We start from the raw sequence: 23,276 nt of genomic DNA on the forward strand, positions 1-23,276 counted from the left end.
GATATATTATTTTTTATGCGAAACGAGTTATCTGCATATAGACGTCATTGGAAATTATGAATGATCGTAGCATCTGTATCAATTTTCAAGTATTTTAATCGCTGTGGGTATATTTTAGTAGCTATATTTAAAGTATCAGTAATGCCAATGTACGTTTTCGAGTATATTATTTTTTTGTCATTATCTTGTCTTATGGTAAAACATCTGCAAAAATATTTTCACCACGATGATAATTTTCTTATAATTACTTATATACAATTTATATCTATACAAAACATTGTAGAAAAACAGATATAAAAGAAAAGGAAGATGATGTAAAGAAAATTATTTTATATAAACATTTTCCCATTTGCAAAAATCGATTGATCGTATCTATCGTGCACTAAAATGTGAAAATCGATCTGTTTACATGCTTGCTACAGAAATATTTTTCGTCTCAATTATTCAAATCACAAGTTAATATTCCAAAAAGATTCAAAATGGCGACTTCAGTGTATTTATATAGTAGGTTAACATAAACTAAGATTACTTCTTAGTTTGCATAATCTCCTAATACAAAAATAGCAGACGTATATACATATACATATAATAAAATGAAAAATGTACAGATAAAATATTTTCTGCAAAAAATTAATATTCTGTATTAAACTGTATAAATAATTCTCTTTATTTTAGCTTACTTTTATTAAGGTTAATTTACGGATCTCTGTGAACTCCTCTATATCCTAAATTTACTTTATTTAATCATTCTTACAATCATATTATATGTACAGCTCAAAATTCTTCAACCTTTGTTTTTGTTTAGATCGCCTTATATGTAAATTTATGTTCTACATATGTTTTTAAAATATAAAAATAAGAGTATCTTGTAAATCATCATTGTTAATTAAAGACAAATCTGGGATTACTTATTATTAGAACGTCTTAATGAACCAGACGTACATGAATGTAAAATGTTTCAATGGATAAGCTGTGCTGAAAATAAGTTGCCTATTGATACTGCAAAACGACTACCCCCTTAACGCACCCGTGACGTCATACGAGTACTACTAACAAAGCAATCACGATACTATGTATGAGATTATGTAAAAAAGTTCACTTTTTTACTGTTAAAGTGAGAGAACTTTGTACGCAAACTGAATAAATCATTAATTATTTTTAGAGTCTTCGAGCACCTTCTTAATAAGTTCATGTAATTAATTGAAAATTGGTGTTGTTGAAAAATGTTATATTGAAAAATAAGTCTGTTGAATAATTTTAAGAAAAATTAAAAATTAATCAAACGTATATTATGATGTGGTATTTAATACGTATTCAATTTTGAATAATAACATGTTCCAATAAATTTATAGTAATTATTGTAATTCATCTAAATTATGAAGGCTAAACAATTTTTATAGAATTCGATCGCATGCAAATGATATCCTATAGCAAACTGTTTAACTTAAATTATTGATTTAGCAAACAATATTAACCCCAAAATATTAATTTTAATAAAACCTCTTCTTTCATAGCATAATAAAACAAGTATCTTCTAACAAAATTTGATGAAATATTTACTTTTAGCTTCAGCAAAAATAATTTTCGTTGCCGTAGAAACCAAACTCCTCGCAATCTCAAAAATATCCCTCAAACTATGCACTCACTGTTTTTCACTCGGAGCAAGTAGAAGATTATAACAAACAAGCAGAAATGTTGGTGACATTTAAGAACTGAACTAACAAGGTGGTTGCCAACTTCGTCAACAGACGGCATATTATCGTTCGCCATAATGTCAAAGATTGGAGGGGTTCCAAGTATCAAAGAGTCAAAGTTGATATTGCGACGTACGGGGATGTTATTGTGAACCGAGGAAAGAAGTCGCAATATATTTCCCGAAATATCTTCCCGTCTGAGACCAGTCTCGATCTGATGGCGTTCAATGATCCTATATTCCTTGAAATGTCCGATCCAGATTGTATCTAACATTTTGCGCATTTGGAAATAAGGCGACGATATATCAGCAAGCTGTAAAATTCTTTGGCTTGAACGGCTTACAGCTGTCTTTTCCCCTCTTCCCGGTTATTGATTCATTGCGTGGAAGGAATTACTGCACATTAATTTAGTCGACTATTGAAATACAGTAGCCCTAGATTCCAATTATCGAAAGAGATGTGTGAATTTATGATCGCTTCAGACAAAATTCGATATATAGGGTGTTCCGAAAATAGGTAGTCAAACTTTGGCATCGGACTACTCTTCCTAAGGATGAAAAAAGGTTATGTAAACGTAGGTTCGAAAGCTCTTCCTTTTTGAAATATGAGGTAAATGCTCTAGTAGTTAAACATGTCCCAGTACCTAACACTTATGTTAATTTTATTCAATTTTAGGCTTAAATTCTAATGTATTAGGTAACCTAATTAAAAATAAAAACTAATATCGTAAGATAGTATCCTCAGTTTCTGGGACCTCATAATTAAAGTATCGGGATATACAGTTTTAAGTTGTTTACTTAGCGAGACATTTAACCTCTCAAGCATTTAAGTATTGGGAAATTTACCTTAAACAGTTTTTATTTGTGAAAGAATATTTTAGAAATGCTTGTGATTTAGCTAAAGAAAGTGCTGAAAATAATTTGCTTGTGCAATGATACACACTTTAACAAGTCGATTTTAGCACATAGTTAATATTGTTTCGATATACATTACAAAATGAATAGTAAATTCAACTTTTTTAAGTTTTTGACTTAGACTTAGAATTTCATAATTATCAATACATATTATACAGTAGTTTAAATATACTTAAAACATTATATATTATAAATGTATAACATTGGCTTTAAAGTACAAAACTTAGCACTTTTATTTCATTTTATCATGCAGTCGCATTTTCATTGCTGTAATACTTTATCAAGGGCAGACTATAAATTAAGGAAATATACAGAACACTACATAGCTATAAAGAAGCCTAGAGAATAGAATGCTAACAGAGCGCCTAGTATTTTTCCCTTTTCACGCCATGAAGCAATATATTTAATTGAAGTTGAGACCTGTTCACCAAAGAAACTTAACTATGACTTTGTACGACTCAGAAAACATTGTTAAAGTAAAATAATTTTAGCTTGTTTCTGTACTTATAAAATCTTGAAACTTAGAGTATTCTTGGCTAAAAAATAATATACATTTAAATATATACATATATGCCTTTCCTCTTTTATCTACTGCCCCCATAAAAAGTGACAGAAACGTATTTCCTTAGAGAACTGGCAACACTGTCCCTATGGTGTACATGAACTGTACGGATTTCGGGGACACGAACATCAAAGGTTCCGACAGAAGTTTCGCTTCTGTAGGAAACCTCTGTGCTGTCAGCATTGTAAGTGCTGCCAAGGCTCATTAAAGGGTTTCCAGTTAAACTGATCACCCTGTATACTGTGCTACTTGATTCGAGGCTATATCTTATTTGGCAATATTTACATTCTTAGCCTCGACAAGGCTTCCAAACCCTCATTTGGATACCGTTAATCTAGGGTTCCAAAGAATTAGTGCCGTACCTGAGCCATTCGCAGGTGCTTTACTAGCCACCGAAACACTCATTATTATCAGAGGCGTGAAGAACTTGAACCCATGCTGTTTTTACAAAGTCACTATATTTCCGAGAGACTTATTGAGTATCATAAACTTATTGAGAGTGAAATAGTCTCAGTTATCTGCGTTCGAAAATCTTCCAAAATAAGCTATCGTTAAGAGGCATTAATTCGAGACTTACACTTCATCAGATTAGCGATGCAATTATATTAGATAATATGAACATCTTTCAATATGTTAAAATGTTTTGAATATTTGAGGTTATAGAGCATCTACAATTAGATTTAGCCAAAATTTGTTCCGTCAGAGAGAAGCGAATGCTTTTTCATCACTATTTATTTGATATTCATAACTTGATTCATTGAAATCATGAAAAAATCGTTTATTAGAACTATTTTATTGCGTGGAACTAGCATTGACGAATGCAGAATGGAAATAAAAAAAGGCTGTAGGTGTCATCTTAGAAAAATTGTTGTCTGTTTTTCATAAAATTAATGTGAAGACAGCAGTGCCAATAGTTTGTTTTCCTTGCAACTTTAATTTTGGCATTAACAGCTTTTTTTATTCTCACTCTTAAAATTACAATTAAATTGGAGTTTTTGGATAACTTATACTTAAAAAGAAATGCAACATTTTCCTAGCTATCAAAAAAAAGTTGTAATATGGAGATATATTGTTATGTATAGATAGACCAAGCAAATTTAATGGATGCCGCATGTCTGCTCAGTCGGGAGCTAGAACAATTGAAGGGCCATCGCCCCTGCGCCATCCATATTTAAACTTAGATAACTGCTGCTCAACAAAGATTCTCACGATCACGAGCACCTGACACACAATAGATTAAACTATGAATTGCAATCGAAAAATTGATAGTAGAATTTAGGTTAAAATAATATTAAAATAAAGTTTTAGATCCCAGAGTTAGAACTTTTCCAAGTTCAAAGAACAAATCTTGACTACAAGGACCTTGTAAAATTGTAACTTTTTTAACCACAGACAAAAATTTATTACTTTATTGTTTAAAAGTGGAATTGTGTACTGGATATTCTTGCTTTGCGAAATAAAAAATAAAGTGAACTTGATAATGTCTGGTTCTGTCGGTGGAGTAAAGTTTTAATGACTTAATATCAACATGTCTAGACTTTCAATTTTGTACCCTTTTTGTAGTTTGATTAGGTTATATTATTTATGAGATTTCTTTAGATCTGAATCACGTGTTAGTGATTTACTTTTAGCCTGGTGAACTTGGTTTTACGGTTGGCTTCTTCACCTCCTGTTACCTTCGAATTAAAGTTAACTGAAACTCAGGTACATAGAACGAGTTTCATCGATTCGCGATTCCCTATTAGGCTACTTACGTTACATCGTTTAGAATGATAATATTAAGGTGCTCCAAACCCGAATTGATGGATTTTTGAAGAATGATCATTCATTAACTAATATTCGTTTCGTTTTGAAGCTAGCTAAATATTGAGATTTTTGAAATTTAACTAGTCTAGGGAGTCGCCAATCGATGAGACTCACTATACCTGAACCTCCAGTTAACTTTAACTGGAAGTGAAGAAATCGACCGCTAAACCACATTTACGTTAGACAACTTTTGGTCCGAGAACCTAGTTGATTAACCTATAAAGTCGATAAAAATTGTCTTTTCAACTTGGTTGAAATTCAGTATATACGTACAACTTTCATTAATTTCAGGTTAATCAATTCAGTTGCCCGATTAAAAGTTGTCTAATGCAATGTAAATGTAGCTTTAGTCACATATTCGTATAAAGCTTTATCTAATTGTAACTTTACGTTGTTTTATGCGTGGATTACTTTTACTCCTATTGTTTTCTAAAAATAGTACAAGAAAAGTATTTTGTGTTCTAATATAATTACAGGCCTAAAAGAAACGTGTGAAACTAAGTCGTTCCAGGTTATGGTACTATTTAGAAATACAATCATATGAGAGCACACAATATTTCTCAACCGATTGTATATCTCAAATCTCAAATCTTAATGTAGTTTAAAAACTATATGCAACTTGGTATTATCAATTCGATTGTCTTTAAGAATAAACTTTTTTCTAAGATATATGTTATCGTTTCCGGTTCACAACTTTCTTTAGAAAATCTTTATCAATTGATTGCTAATTACACGCTGATATGATGCAATCCATACACACTATCTGCTGACGTGTGAAAAAATAGTAACATTCGAGATGGATTATGGATATTGAGAAAGAAATTACTCTAAGTGCAATATTATAAGCTTATTACTATATCCACTATATAGCACACTGTTACTCACATAATTAAAAAAATCTGATTGAGCTTTTAGAATACCTGTGAGTTGGCCATTGGAATTTGTCTCTCGCTATAAGCTCGTAAGTGAACTCTATGCCTTTATAACGAAAAAACATTATGTATTCCTCTAGTTATAAACATAACACATTGGAGTATTATTTTTTTAACAAAAATTATAAACTTCTAACATTTGTTACATATATAGAATACCCTGTTAGTCGATAAATGTTCATATATTGAAAATCATTTCATAAAAATACTTACCTGTGGAGAATTAAAGCAGTTAGTAAGAAATATCAGAATATGTAGGAGTAAGTTCACTGCATAGATATACTAAGGTCATTCGAAGATCTGTTGTACTTTTTTTACGTGACACGTAGTATATGCGCATATTCTTTTCTACAGGGTCGCTTGGAACGTATAGGTCGACCGTGAAAGTCAACATAGTGTAAGATATTCGCTTACAGTCTTTGTAACTATAAATTAGCAGAACCTATGATATTTCACTTTAGAGTATCTTGTATAACAAAGACATCACTGTGAATTATTTTAGGTTTTTATTACCTGTATTTGTTATACTTTTTAATTTTTAAAATAACAAATACAATTGACCCGAAAATAATTCAATACTTCGACCAACTTACTTTACTCCAATTTCTTTCACCTTCCAAAAATATATTTTCGAATGTAAGAGATGTGTGGCTCATGTTTACAGAGTGAGTTGCAGAGATTAAAATAACGAAAAAGTTCGTATTTTGAATAATGTTTGAAATGTTTTTATTATTTTTGTATTCATACGTATATTCACTTTCATCTTTGACGAAAAGAAAAATAAATTCTCAGTCGTAATTACTCTTGCGTGAGGAAGATACTTTTTATTCTACATACATATGTATATGTCTGAGACCAATGCTTATACTAATTGTAAGTCACGTTTGTACCAAATACCGAGTCTATTTGTTATAGTTTTCTATTCCATACTAGTAATTAATTTTTGCAATACAGACATGGTTTTAAGGTTATCTTATATTTTGGAAGTAGTTAAAAATGTCAAAAAGGGAAATAATTCCAAAAAAGAAAGTTGACAGAGTGCAGTTAACGATGAGTTCATGGTCAAAAATACTCTCTATAAATATTACACGTTACAAATTATATATTTCTGGAACACTACTGAGGTAAAATTCACTACTACAATATAATTTTTATTTTCTTATTTAACCACATTTTGCATTTGGTATAAACAATAATATCTATTTATTTCATAGAGTATAAATATATTAATTAGGCATCATTCTTTCTTTTTCTTCAAAAATTGAAGAAATACGTTTCTGTCATAATCTCCTTATTGCTCATCTTGAAATTCCCCCAACGTAAATGTCAAGTTTCTTCACCAGGAATTGTTTTTCTTAATGTTTCTTCCGTGAAAGATGTTTTTAAAATTGTGTAAGAGTGAAGAACTACTACGTACAAACATTAATAGAACATATACTACATTTTTGTGAGCATACTTCTTCATCAAATCTCTTCTAATTTCTAGACTGTACTAGACTGACTACTAGTTCTAGACTGTTGTTTCGACTATTATTATTAACATTCTAATGACACAATTACAAATAATCTTGTGATATTGTTTACACAATAACAAGCTTAATTTGTCGTTTAGAGCAAGTAAAGAGCTTCTAAGGTGCAATATCTAACCTTATCCACCATCAGTGCCTCTTTCTGCATGTCCTATAATATTCAATTCTATAAAAAATACAACTTAAAATATGGGAGAGTTGAGGAATACCGGTTAGTTGATAATAGCGACCAGTTAAATATCTAGATCACGGTTTAGTTTTATACTAATATTTTTTACTGTTCTGTACCCTCGATTCAATCAATAAATCTACAGCGATTCACAATTGTTTCGCTGTAGTGTTTAGTGAAGGCCAAAGGCACGCCACTGAAAAATCACGTTATTATTAGAATTTTGTTATGAGAAAATATAAATTATTATTTTACTTTTTACAAAATTGGTTTTGCAAAGTATCTGAAAAGAAGATTTATTCTGTAAATCCGAAAAACTTCTTCCATTTTAAAGAAATAGTTTTGTCATTTTTGAGGTTAGTGGCATAATGTGCTTGTCGGGTAATACCAGCCAAACGAAACGGGGAAATACCGATCAAGTAATCGGGGCTTTTTGATCAGCAGAACCGATCGGGACGAGTTTTTGAAATTTACTAAAAATTTCTTTTTATTTCTAGTAGATGTCAAACAAGTGAATTAAAAACTCTGATAAAGAAAAATGGGATACTGTAATTGACTCTTACTTTGCTGACTGTTACAGTACAACAGAAGGAAAATAGCGGTAAAACTTTGACTCCTCCAGTTTTTGAATTTTATCAAAGTTTTGAGACCCCCTGAGTCCAAAAATACGAAAAAACCAATGACTAAATTCTGTATTCAATTTTTTTTAATATTACATTTCAAAAGTTTATTTACATATCTTTCTTGTTTATGCTGATAATAAGTATTATAATAAGTATTATCAGCAAATAAACAAAAATACTCTTAATTTTTTTTTCTTTTGTATAAAGACCATGAGAAAAAACTGACTAATATTATCCTATAATTCAGAGAACAGCAGTCAAAGCTAACATTTTGTCCTTTCTAATACTGCTCTTAAGTAATTAACTTTATATATTTCATATTTTGTCATAACGAAAGCAATATTCCAAGCTGTCTATTAAAAGAAAAATTGTAATAAATCTGGCAACGCAGGCTTGTTTCCAACTAACTTTCGTCAAGTGATCGTTATTCCCCCATTTCCCCTACACAAGAACTTCAGAGAACACACGTCTGCTTTTACTTCGCAGCTAAAAGTTTCTGAAAAACTAAAAGAAGCTGGAAATCTTTTACACCACTGTACACTCGAATAAATCGAACTCGTGGAAAGAAAGGAGTAGAAGAAGAGAACTCGACGTGGATTATTAAAGAAGACAGAAGAAGGAGACGGTAGAGAGTAAAACAGACATCGCGCCATTCACTTTGCTTCATCCCAATGTAGGACACGGTCGCCTGAATCGCATTACGATGTAAAAGGGGGTTCCTTAGGAAAGTGTTGCGCGAGAAAGACGGCGTGCACAATCATTACGTATCGCAGCCCAATTTTACTATTCATTCTTGTAACGGTGTCCAAGGAATTCACGGTTAAGATTTCCAAGATGAAAAGATTTCTCAGACGCGAGATGTACGCGTCGCTGGCCACGTTTTGTTCACGTGACGATTCAATGTCTAACCCGTGTCTCGGCAACGTCATCAGACACCTACGAGAATGCCATTCAATTTGGTCTTAGAAGAAATCGACGTATTACTGCTGAGAAAGTGACGTCGGAAATAAATGGTGACTGACTATAGCATTGGCGAAAAACTGTTTTATAATGAAATAATAGCATACGCGTCATTTTATTCGACACGAAGAATAGAAGTTGTGTTCTTGGGCTTTCGTTACGGGGAATTGGAGAATTTCTCGAAACAGATCAAGAGCAATACATGAGGATTCAGATTTAAAGCTATTTCTGTGTGTATAAAATAGTGTTAATGATAAACATTTTTTCTCACTATATTCTTTGTAAGATTAAAAAAGTGTTTAAAATAGATAGTTCAGAAAATTTTTATTATATACAGGGTGTAACAAAAATGTCGCAGTTCCTTAAAAGGGGTGATTTAGGGGGTGATTTGAAACAACTTTTTCCTTAGCGAAAATGTAAGATGAGGCTTCGTTAACGAGTTATTAACGAAAAACACCGGCCAATGAGAGCGCGAGTTTGCCGCCCGAGCGACCGCGGTAGCGTTGGGTACGCGCGCTAGATGCTACAGTTATACTCCGAACAAGAAAGTCGTCATACATCGAAGAAAATAGCATTAGTATGAAAACTGAAAGCGACATAATAAATAACACCGAGTCCTTTTTTTGTTTATCACTTGAAGTGAATAATTACTTAAAATCGAGGAAAACTACGTGCAACGTAAAAATACGAATATGTAAATCTCTTATTCGCATAACGTATAAACGAAAAAGCAATACAACGAAAAATAAAGGAAGAAGAGAACAAACTTCACCTGTAGTTTGTAAACCTGTGTCACTGGTTCACTGTACCGATCCTGGTCATCGACTGTCGAAATGGTTTATGCTAGGGCACGCGTTTAGGTAATTTATGGCTTTATTGCTTTGGTTTCGAAGGAGACATGATCTCGGAGTGTCCGAACAAAGAAGGTCTGAGGTGCTTAAACTACGTGGGGGGTACAAGGAGCTTCTTTGGAAAAATTCTACCCTGCCATAAACCACTCCAGAGGTCGATGACCAGTATCGGTACAGTGACCCAGTGACACAGATTTACAAACTACAGATGAATTGCATTTAATTCATTAATGATTATTATTTTTTAAATCTAACGCAGACTACTTTCAACGTTTCTATCTTCAACGTTAATTCTCCAATTCTCCGTTCATTTCTTTTGTTGCATTGCTTTTTCGTTTATACGTTATGCAAATATTTTCACACTAATGCTATTTCCTTCGACGCATGTCGACTTTCTTGTTCGGAGTACAACCGTAGCGCCCAGCGCGTACCCAACGTTACCGCAGTCGCTCGAACGGCAAACTCGCGCTCTCATTGGCCGGTGTTTTTCATTAATAACTCGTTAACGAAGCCTCATCTTACATTTTCGCTAAGGAAAAAGTTGTTTCAAATCACCGCCTGAATCACCCCTTTTAAGGAACTGCGACATTTTTGTTACACCCTGTATGTAATTCATCTGACGCGTTTTTATGGATAGTATAGAGGTTATGTGTATTATGTTTGTGCAAATTGTAGTAAGCAATATGTAATATGCAACAATTTTCACATAATTAATAACTTTCTAAATGCCACAATGAAAACTTTAAATTGCTTTTTGAGTAATTACCCAAAGCTATTGAAATGCCATGTTTGGGTCTGTCCAGACCGAGACACGACCAGCCGAGCATGAAGTTTTCGAATACTTTCGACAGTCATTTTATGAAATCATTGAGAAGTGAAGAATTGAATCGGTGAGTTGAAGAATAATAGGTCTAAAACCATATTTTGAGATATTGGATCTCAACATGTAGTTCGGTGCATTTCACACATCTTCAGCCTAGAGCCAGAGTGTATTAAATCCACTTATTTTCTGCGTGATTTAATATACTTCGGTTCTGGGGTCCAAATATAGTTTTGAGATTATTTTGAAATGGATAATTTTGGACTTGTACTGCTCTCCAAATCACCAATTCAATTAGTTTATTACAAAAGTACTCCTGCCAATAAATTGAGATAATCGTAGTGATATATTGGAGAATCAAGTTTATTCGTGAAATAAGCAAAATTAACTTATAAGATTGCTGAAAATCTTATAAAATTGAAATTGTAGAAATTAATATTAAAATAAATCATAAAACTAAATTTTGCTAATAATTGTATTCATTTTGCTACTACATCTGATGTGTACAGATAATAATCATGATTTAAATTTCGTCTCACTTTAGTAGCTATACATACATATATGTATATGTATACACATATTGTATTAAATGTGTATAGAACACAAGTACCCTTCGTACATCAATATTAATAACTAAAAATAGGTAAATGACGTATTAATGTTAACGATATCTATATAAATTACACGTCACGAATGTCACGATAAATCTAACGTCATATCGGCTTTGAGATTCACACAGAGGAAGTATCGACTTTAACTCGAGGCTGAAGGGAGATTACCTATATTAAAATTCGTGTTACGTTATCATTTTCCTGTGTTTCAATATTGCGTAATAACAATCGACGTAATAACTGTTACATATTACATATAAACTATTAAGAGAAATATATTAGGTCATTCCATAAAAAGGTATTATCGAAAATTATTTTACACTCAAGAAAATTAATATTTATGGTTAGATATTTTAATTTTGGTCATAAAACGGGGTCATTTAGAATTTGAATATTGTAGAAATTGGAATCATGGAAATGGAATAAATGTATCAAAAGACTTTAAAAATTTTTAAATATAAAACTTGAAGGTTGACAAATTTTGAAAAATTGAAAATTTGTGTTTTAAATATTCGACAATATAAAGACTCGGAAATTTGAATATTGAAAATTGCTCATTTTGGAAACGTAGCATCGAGGCCCTTAAATAACGACAACCATCTTCCATTTTCCAGAAATTTTTCAGCACCTTCCTGAAAAGTTTCTACTTGCTCGACAAAAAGAAATAAATTATAAATTATACTACATTATACAGCGTCATTATTTATATAATTTACAATGCTAATTAAAAGAAAGGTTCAAGGTCAAACAGCAAGAGAAATAGCGTACCCATATAACGCAAAGATTATACAAATATTTTAAAAACATTCAGTGAAGTCCTAAAAATGCCAAAAAACGTTTTTGAAACATTCGAAGTTACACATCAACGTATCTTTAAGATGTCTTAAAAGACATTCATAAGACGTCTTAAAGACATCCAGATTATGTGTATAAGACGTTCAGACAAAAAATAAACGTCCATATAGTGTGTCTTTATGACATCTTATGGACGTAAGCTTCGGAAGTCTTTAAGATGTACTCTGTCGAATGTTTTTAAGACGTCTAAATTATGTTGTAAGACGTTCAGGCATAAAATGGACATAAAATAGACGTCATCAAGACGTCGCGTGCTATCTGAGAATTAAATTTCCTTCTGTCTGCTATTATACATACATGTATACGATATGATCATCATTCTTATAATTGACACGTACATACTTCGACAAGTGGTTTTTATCAATCAGTATCTTTGATTCATTGAAAATCCTCTTAAAGATTCAACGTTAATTTAAGTTGGGATTTTTTTAAGCATTTCTGAGTCAGACGTAAATACAGTTAATTTTAATGAATGCAACGTAAGAGTTTAAAGATACTTTGTTTACAATATAAAAATTTAATAATACATTTATAGAAGTATAAAATTAATTGTTATAAAAATTTAAAAGCATTTTATTAAGAAAGATGGTTTTTAATTTAACACAATCCTTAGGAAATTACTTAAGTATTTACATTTATTTAATATAATTTTTATGATGATAATATATTAATGATATTATAATATTATATTAATTATACTGTATTAATATTTGTAATGCATATCAGAATATTCGTTCGCTATAGATAATACTACTACTATGTAATACTATGGTTAATAATAATTAACATCAATAATAAAAATATATCGATGAAAAAGAAATCGAATGTCCTTGCACGTTTAACTATGTCTAGAGACTTCAGGATAAGAAATCGACCTCAGCAATCTTGGCTGACTAACATACCCTTAGCTCACTATTAAGGAAACACTTACGTTGCTACTTGTTTCACCAAGATTATCAAGTTCCACATATTCACATCTTTTGTTTATTAACCCAGTTTTTGGTTTGAGTAGTCGAGTAGTACCCATGCAATAAAAAGTAAATTTATGGTTGTATAACTTTGAAATCAAAGTAATTCGTAGAAACGAAGAAATGTTTCTATTTTAACACATTGGTTGTCATGGCACCCATAGCATGTACATGACAAGTGTTATATGAGTATGAATAACTATAACTTGCACAATTAAAAATGATAGTAATAAAAGAAATTACAAGAATAGCTACTAAAAGCAGGAGAGTACTATAGTATAAATATGGAAATAAATTAAAATCAATATTTTAGGTTGGAGTCACTGCCAATGTGATAGAATTTTTAGTGAATATAACGCTACAGTCAACGTGTTAAACATTTTGTAAAAACGCATTACAGAATTAAATTGAAATTATATTTATTATTTAATCACTCATAAAGGGACAATAAATAATTATCTGCAAGGGTTAATTAAAATTTAATTAATTGTGATCATTTAGAAGCTGTTATTGTGCAGTCAAGTTATGTTTTAAATACGTACTTCTTAAATATTAACAAAATTTTATGTATGTGATTTAGAAAACAATTTGTTGGCTGTGTATTCTCTTTCATCTTCATCAATAAAAATTCTAGAAATGAAGAAGACTAACCCTAGATAACTGAACCATCAGAAATTCAAATGTTATAATAGTCACTTTTAGGAAAGGTTAGTTATCCAGATTTAATTCGACATTTCAGTTATGAAATCAATATTCCCGCAAGTGACATCTTCAGTGATAAGATATTCCTCTTGAAGGACGCAAATGTAATCGTTCATTAAATCGATTTCAAGAATAATTGCATCAGCATACGATTACGTTTCTTGCATGTAAGAAAAGATAAACAAAAATAGCGATGATTAACTGTAGATAAATTTCTTAAATGTAAAAGAAGATAAACAGTTCTTCCTTTTATGTTACAGATCCTCCCGTGGAGAGCGTATACATGATATGCGGGGTGCTGATCGCTATGGCATTAGTGGGAGTCATTATAGTTCTACTAGCTGTAACGATCAGGTAACGTAATATTATTATGAAACAATAATAAAACTGAAGTATTTAACTCTATCATTACTAGACTGCAGATATTTGTGCATATTCTTCGTACATACGAAATTATTGAAATAGTACCTAATTAAAGATTCGTTTCGCCCGATTAAGAATTACAAAATGTATTTATCTTTCGATAATTTCTACATTTTTTCTTATTATTTGGACTCTGTCCTTTTTCAGATCTTGCAATTTCCCATAAATGCATAGAGATCCGCAGTCTAACTATTACTTTAACTCTAACTGGTATGGTATCGATGTTAATAGAAAACTACTGTAACAGATTCATTATGGTTATAGACTTTTTACTCGCTATGAGTTCGCGACATGTCACCAACAAGAAGCTCATAAAGCGTAAAAAATACACTCTTGAAATTGATAATTGTGGAATTTAGTAGCTTGTCCCAATTTTGACTATTTCACTGCAACATTTCAATCGGAGGAGCTTGAAAAATTAATTTAGTTTTTCTTAAGCTGTATTTCTTAGGATAAATTTTATAGAGAAATAGCCACAATTTCGAAAAATCACTGAACTGTACATTCATGACCTATGTTTTTACTATTTCAACTAAAAATACTTAAGTAGTATAAAACATTTTAATTAATCAATTCCTATGAAATTGAAAATTTAGCTCATCATGACCCTGCCATACCAGTTATGAGATAACATGATATAACAAAATATCTCTAATACTTTCTTTCCTTTTTTCTATGAATTAATTTAAATTTGAGTAACATAGAGCACTGAAGACTTACGAAGTAAGTTCTAATTGCCCTATTAACACTAATTGCGTTGAGATCTTTTGAGAAAAGTACCTGCACCGTACAAATGAAAACACTTTCGACATGCAAGTGACAGCTTCGAGAGCTTCTACGTGAAACCGAAAACGTAGAAAAGAAATGCGAAGACGAAGATAAGGATCGATCTAATAAAGCAGGTTAATTACATGAATACCTAGATCCAGTGAATGATCCACCAAGGAGCAAGCCGTCGAACATTCGAAAATAGAAAGTCAGCAATTGGTTAGAATTTGATCCTTACTCAGGCATTAATCGTACTTTAATTGGACGTGCATCAACAAATCGCGTGTGTACATCTATTAAAGTTCAATCCAATTAAGGTCAGCCGCCGACTGATCTCTCCTGTCATCTACTTTCAGCTACTGTCTGACAAATTCGCTTACAGATCTCCCATTAGTACAGCATCGACGTTCATTTTATGAAGAAGATGGTTTTTTCGAAGTACGAGCAGTAAATTAAATTAATGAGTTAATTATTAGACGGAAATTGAAAGAATCAACATTCAATACTAAAAGTAAGAATGAGGATTATAATGTAATAGTTATATGAGAAAAACGAGCACCGGACGATTTAAAAAAAAATAAGAAATATGTATTAATGTTTTGGGTATCCAAAATTCCTAGACGAACCGAATTCCTGATTTCTTTATACCAAAGTATATAATGCCAAGTATACATCGTTGTTTGGTTTAAAGTACCACAGTGCATATTAAAAGCTCATTAGTATAAATAGTCACTATATTTTGGAATTGTTTAAAATAAATAGGTTTTGCGTTGATCCACTTTCGCTCACCACTTTGGTGAAACGAAAAGAAATCATTGATGCTTGTGTTGTTCTCAGAAGTACACTACATATGTTTCTCGTTATAAGTCTACTTTCCACTAGCCATTGATCATAAAGTCTGAGTCTATAGTAAGTAAAGTAATCTTACGATTAGTAGGTTTAAACTTGCATATATTTATTCTTTACATTATAGGAATTAAGACAATTAGTGTATATGTGAACGTAATACCTTATAGTTAAAAAGTTAGGTTATAAGATCAATATTACTTGTAAAATATCCACTAAATAACAATAGCTTCTAATGTATTTATTGAAATATTCTAAAAATAATGAAAAGAATTCGTTGCAAAGTGGTAGTGAAAATCTCTGAATAACAATGAAATGAAGTTGATGAATTAGATAAAAGTAAAGATAAAAGTTAGTTTTATCTACCTACAATGAACACCTAGAATATGCATTCAAATCGAATTGATGTAGTTATTCTCTGTTTTATCATAATTTTTCCTTTTCATAAGGAAAGTCAAAGAATAATGTGAATAATAGAGTGCGCAATTGTACAAGTGACTTCATTATCACGCAGTGACACACTCGGTGTAAATGGTAAACACAACATAGTAATTAAACGTTGTCATTTTTCCTAATAAATAATATGAAAAGGAATTTTTCACTATATACATACATGTCCAATATCAAAACACCAAAAAATTAGTAAAATAACAATCTATACTTCTGAAGTTTCGATGAAGATTAGTAAACAAAAAAAGTTTTTATTTTCGCATCTGTTGGGAGCTAGCAGTACGTGATACGTATCACGTGATTTCCTGTTTGGTATGCATAAGAAATAGACTATGGCAAGACGAGAAATCTTAAAAGTGAAAAAGTTCCATACTTCTTTAGGAACATTTCATGTTAGGAACATTTAGGATTACTTGTTTCAGTATAAGAATTATATATTATTTTTATATTTAAAAAATGTTGTTTTAACAAAGTTTTAAGACAATCACATGATATTATATTACAGTAACTGAAGTTAGTAAAAATATTAAATATAAAACTATAAAAAATGCTAATACTAAAACTCTTATGAATATGAATAACAAAAGTAAATAATAGAATATCTATACCAATATGCACATAGCAATCTATAAAATATTAATGAATATTGTGACCTATCAAATCGATATTCTGAACTTCTATAAATGTTCAAGAACCTATAAGCCTTCATCATTATAAGCTAACATTTTGTGACTTATGGTGAACTTATACCGAGAAGACCATTTCTACATCCAATTGCCACACTGATAGTTCAGTTAGTCCCAAAGGTATGAGTATGAGTGAAAGAATATACGAATGAAATCCACTCTCTAGAAATAATATTAAAATGTGATGGATACAGTAACAAGCTTATAACAAAAAAATACTGCTCCCTGCAGAACTCTCAACCCTCTTATATATATATCGTTTTATACGATATAAAAAGTTCTTTATAGAATAGAAGAACAAATTTTGAACTTCAGTTTCATTTCAATTAATGGCCTCTACACATTACCGAGATTTAGGATTAGAGTAGGGGTATAGACTCGCTAACTCCTTAACGTGTACTACACTTAGAGGTCACATTCGCCCGTGAAACAGTGTAAACAATCGTTAAACGAATTCCAGATAGGTAAACAGAAATCATAGATGAAAGATTCACGTGTAAATGCGCGTGAATAAAACGAGGAAATCGGATAATCTGTAAGAGAATTTCGTTGTAAATCCCAATAAAGGATTTTATCATGGTTTTATCCGCCTGTAAGTTTTCCTACCGGGCAGCACATGATCAAGATTACACGCAAAGGTTTCCTCATGTGTCGATACTCGCAATCGATAAAAATATTTTTCTTCGCATTTTCCCTCATTCTGCTTGAGTAAGCTATAAAAGAAGATTATATCCAGGAACATTTATTGCGATACGCTTTCGTTGAAAGTTTCTTTCGCGCTTCTAATTACTCCAACGATTGTTCTTTGTTAGAATCATCGCGTTATCTCTCTCCACTCTCTTGCAATCTACATACAGTTCTTTTCCTGGTAATATTATATATTCCGAGCAACATCCAGCTCATCTTCAGACGGATGAAGTCTATTAACGGGGAAATTCCTTTTTTTCTTAGTAAAAACTCAATTTCGATAAGATGTTTTATCAATGAAATTACATCGTAAATTACTTTTTGTCTTTTTCTGTGTTTTTATTATGTATTCGAGTATCTATAATACTTTTTTAAGGTTATATTACATATCCTGCCTATATTACTCCTCAACCACTATGTCCTTTTGTCAATGGTTTCCATAATGTCTCTTCTCTAAGTCATGTGAAGCAATGAAGTAAAATGGTTTTTTATAGTTATCATTTATAGAAAATTAATAAAAGAGCAACAATATTTGAGAAAATTGCCACTTATGGAACATAAATAATTGACTTTAAAAGTTATCCAATTTAGTAGTGATAAAAAGAATAAACAAAGTATCATTCTTCTTCTTCGTCAAACGATAGAGAGATACTTTCTCCACGCGCAGTAAAAGTTTCATATCAATGGATCAAATACATTTTTAAAATCATGCCAATTACCGAAAAAAGAACATGGTGATTAAGGAGAAATGTAGGTGGAATGTGTAATAATATCTTCAAAGACTAAAATAATTTACAATATAATTTCGCGAATAAAAAATCCTAGAAAATTGATTTTTTATCAAGAAAAAATAAATTCTTCTCTTAATACCTTCCTATCTTTTTTGACACCTATGTTATATTGGCGTCCCTTGACTTTTAGGTTACGTTTGAAGTAGACACACGACTATATACATATAGCAACTATAAAAAGTTATGCAATGTTATGCAGTTGTCACAAATTGTTTGTGAATTATGTCGACCGCAAGATTTATAGCACTCTAATATCCTTCAAATCTAAAAATAAACTTTTGTGAAAACAATACACAAACTGACACCTATTTTGATAGAAAGAACTCATTAAAGGTACTATGTAGCAATGACATAATTATTTAACACAAATATGAAATTAGGTTAAAAATTGTTTATATTAGATTATTTTATATTAAAATTACTGTAGCGCATTTTAGGTGAATATTACTGTCTCATAACGAAGCTTTCATATCACATTATAATTGAAATTTGAAATTTAAAGTAGTCAGTTAACTGACTATAGTATATATTACTATATGTAACGATAAACAATTTTTAATTTTTTAGTAAAACGTCGAAGTTAGATTTGTTTTTTATTTTGTGTTAATTGCGGAACTACTTTTTAAAATAGCTGAAAGTTGAACTATCTAATGACGTCAATAGGTGTCCTTAAATAGAATTTAGTTCATGCGTATTTTGATAGCAGCTTAAGTCAGTTAGTTGCTTTCTTAAACTTTTTTAAACTTTTAAAGCTTTTTTCAGCTTTTCTAAACGAATCTTAAAAACGAATCATATTTTAAAAATAAATAAATAACAGTATGCATAGTATGTGAAATATTGTACATAAAAGTATTTTATAGAAGAATACTTTTACGTACATGCTGTATTATACTTTTGTCTATTTGCACTTAAAAAGATTGTATACACAATCTTGAATAGAATTTCTAATAATATTACTGCATAATAAAACATTCATAATGACGATAAAAGTATACACATAAAATACGTACCCTCGAAAGTAAAACATAAGAGTACGCCTGCGCAGAAGAATTAATTTCTCGCTGAGCTAACCTCAATTAATTCAGAAAAAAACTATGATTATTTATAAACTGTTGCTACGTTTCCTCGTCGAGACCAACGCGGAAGTTCCGGAAGTATAAACAATATCTCTCAACTATCTGATAGCTGAACAAGTGATTGCAGAGTCAGCAGACTACCAATCGATACAATCCAATTATCAGCGATAAAAACGTTGAACTTGAATGTTCGTGGAAACGAAGCTAAACATGTTTTTTAGCGTATCGGGGCACTTGTATTACTCTTTTATCGACTCTAATAGTTTGACTCATGCTGACTTCCCACAGATTTTACATTTTCTGAGAAGCGATCTCACGTGATCCTGTTAATTTGCTGAAAATAGTCTCTTACACAACTGGATATTTCCTTATTTAAGTACAGCTCCGTAGTTCCCCGGAATGGATGAGGATTTTTTCATTTCAATAATACATATACATATATCTACACTTTATCTCATAACTGTAAAATCAACTTAAAGTATTTAATCCTTTGCAGCCCAAAGTATAAAAATGAAAAGATACAGTGCAAATTCAGTTTAACTGAATTTAATAACCATCTATGTGATAACAAATAAGAAACTATGAAAACGTGGTTTTAGTTTAAAACCACCTGGCCATAAAGGATTAAATCGTAAATTGGATGGGCTGAAATTAAATGAAAGTAAACTGACGGATTTAAAAAGTTCTGAAGCCTTGAATTTTCAAAATATTACGAAGTATTTAGATTAATTTTATTTCAATTGCAAAGAATAAGAACTAAAAGTTCTAAAGAGGGCACTACTGCAGGGGGCGTGGTTAGGGAAGGAGGGAGAGGCTATAGTCTCGGCCCTCACCCTTGCAGAAGCCTCATTTTTTTGTATAGATATACTACAATAAATTTCTGCAAATATTTAAGAAACTATTGAATTTGCCTTGGACCAAGGATTGAAATCTGTTATCGTTTATAATTTTATAAAATCCTCTCAAAAAGTAGATAATATTCTAGTGTCTGTTATTTTATAATTAAGAAACACAATGTAAGGATACAGTATATTTCAAAAAAGTTTCACAAACTTTTAGGATTCATAATGTCAATCAAAACAAATGAACTTGCTAAACAGATTCTCATTAAAACACAGACGATGATCTAGAGCTCTCGATTTGTGTGATTATAACAGGGTCTACAAGCTATATAGAGTATATTAATCATCAATTGACGGAGTGCTCGGTTTGAAGTGATGACTGTACGACATCTTTCACGTCACACGGTCTAAAGTAAATATTTTTTGAAGAAGTCCCATTTCTTTGTAGCGAAGTGAAATCTGCTCCGCGCAGCCGGGGAATCACGCGAAACACCTGCTGTAGAGATGACACAGAAAACATTTTAATACCTTAAATAAGTATCAGTTGTACCAGGAATTACGAAACTGACCTAAGTCACACTACCAGATGCGAAAAGTTACGTCAACTTTAAAAATTGCAATATTCAAAAAAATACAAAAGTCTCGACGATATAAAGAGCTAATATGATAATAAATAAAGATTAACCTAAAGAATAAATGAACTTTTTTACGAATATACAATCATTTGAAAATAATAATATAAATAATTTCTATAAAAGTATAAATCTGAAATTGTTTCACAGTTAAGATTGAAAAGATTTTTCAAGAGTGTTTTACAGTCTGCAAACTTTTCTTGTTATAAACTGCACGTACAGGGAAAATATGATAAAAGTTGAAGCATCTTTGTTCTCTTTTGTTATTTATAAGTTATATTTTCAAAAGAGAGTGTTTAATATCATTATTAACATTTTATTATTATCTTATTATATCAGTCTAATCATATATATATAAATATAATCGTTTTATAATTAATGACTACTTAGTAATATTTAATTGTGTCTGATTATATCCACTTTAATCATTTTTAGTGCTGATAGACTATAATTACCCGTTACTGAATATAAGCATCATAATAATTGTTGACATAATAATACAGTCATTATAATAATTAATATCTGGGTTGGCAATTAAATTACATTTTCTCCAATCCTGTGTACGATATTGATTTCATTGTGTTGGTAGATTTTTCTTGTATCGTTGGTTGGATTCTTGTACACTGTGTGCAACAAAATCAATTGAATTTTACTTAAAATTGTTTATTATTAAAATAAATATGAACTGAATACTGTTTACAGACGCAACTACTAATGCTATTGAATGGTTCAATTTTCAAATACTCTTAAAAAATAATGCCATAATATTTTGGTATAAAAAACTTACAAAATATCAGCAAGTTTATAACGATTTATGTGTCTGAAATTAGTTTATACAGCGAGAATTTTATTTTATTTTACTAAAATATTTTCTTCTTATAAATGTTTCGCAATACTTCTTATTTCTAGAAATTATTTTCTTATTTGTATTATTAGTGTTTTTCATATTTACCTTTAATGCACAAATGAGGCCAAAAATTGACCTCAGAAAAACATTTTTTAATCTTCATAAACTTATAATGTTAGAAACTATGAAAGTGCAAAACTGCAATTTTTGAAGTTAATTTGTATAGTGAGTTTATATCGAATACTATACGTGTTTCATGAGAAGTCCTCTGGAAAGCATTCGAGGCAATTCTTTTCAATGGACTTCTCATAAGACACGAATAGTACTTACTGAAATACAAAGCAAGTCAGAAATTTAATTTTCATAATTTTTTGTTTACTTTTAGATTACTTTCTAAGTCAACATTTTACGAGATGTGTTTATTGTAATCTTTCTCGCGTGACTAAATAAGCATTACGAGTTGTAAAAACTTATTATCCTACTTTTTAACACTGTAGGTATATACAATCAGACATGAGATATCAAACTCTAATACGTATTGTGTGCTATATTTTACGTGTAGATTTTACAACATACATAATATTATTATGGACAAACGCATACACAGGGTGTCCTATTGTAATCTTTCCACACGATTATCTGCCAAACTGTTCGCTATTCGAGTTGATTGACCTTATATATACAAATTTTACAAGGTCACTCGAGAGCCCACTACGACGAAATGAAAAAAATAAAAAATTTGTTTATCTTTTTTTAATGTTTGTTTTCAAAAATAATTCCTTACAATACTATAATAAAACTCGTAAAAATGAAAAAATGACAGAAGTTATTGAAAACAGTTTATTTTTAGTCATCACAGTGGTTTTTTTAAAATCCTTTGAAGTCTACCTTGAAAAGATTGTAATGAGACACCCTTTATAGTCGCATGCACAGGTAGTCACGCAAATGTAAAAACGCCTCGCTATATTTAAAGGGACGAAACACATTTCACTGCTCGCTTGTTTGCTGTCACGTTATTTTCTGCTGCACAGAAAGTGGTCATTTTCATTATTATTCACGTTACATTTTAGTGGGCTAATAATACCAGCCAAATCGTTATTTCAACTGTTTATGTATTTGTTACTTTACTGAACCCCTGACATTGACATGAAAAAATCTGAGATATGAAATTGTTGATCAAATGAAAGAGACCAATAAATAAGACTTTACGTCACAGTAAACTTGAATGAAAA

At 30.8% G+C, this 23,276-nt stretch overlaps 1 protein-coding gene across 2 annotated transcripts in view; it reads left to right on the top strand.

Annotated features, from left to right (window-relative positions):
* The window catches only part of LOC143181892 (uncharacterized), a 161,316-nt gene that overhangs the window by 125,862 nt on the left and 12,178 nt on the right, over positions 1-23,276 (top strand). For both annotated transcript variants that reach the window (XM_076382569.1, XM_076382570.1), the window contains one exon: positions 14,257-14,350. In XM_076382569.1, coding sequence (XP_076238684.1) covers positions 14,257-14,350 — 94 coding nt within the window. The remainder of the gene's footprint in view (positions 1-14,256; positions 14,351-23,276) is intronic.

The sequence above is a fragment of the Calliopsis andreniformis genome, chromosome 7 (assembly GCF_051401765.1).
Source record: "Calliopsis andreniformis isolate RMS-2024a chromosome 7, iyCalAndr_principal, whole genome shotgun sequence".
NCBI classification, from domain to species: Eukaryota; Metazoa; Arthropoda; class Insecta; order Hymenoptera; family Andrenidae; genus Calliopsis; species Calliopsis andreniformis.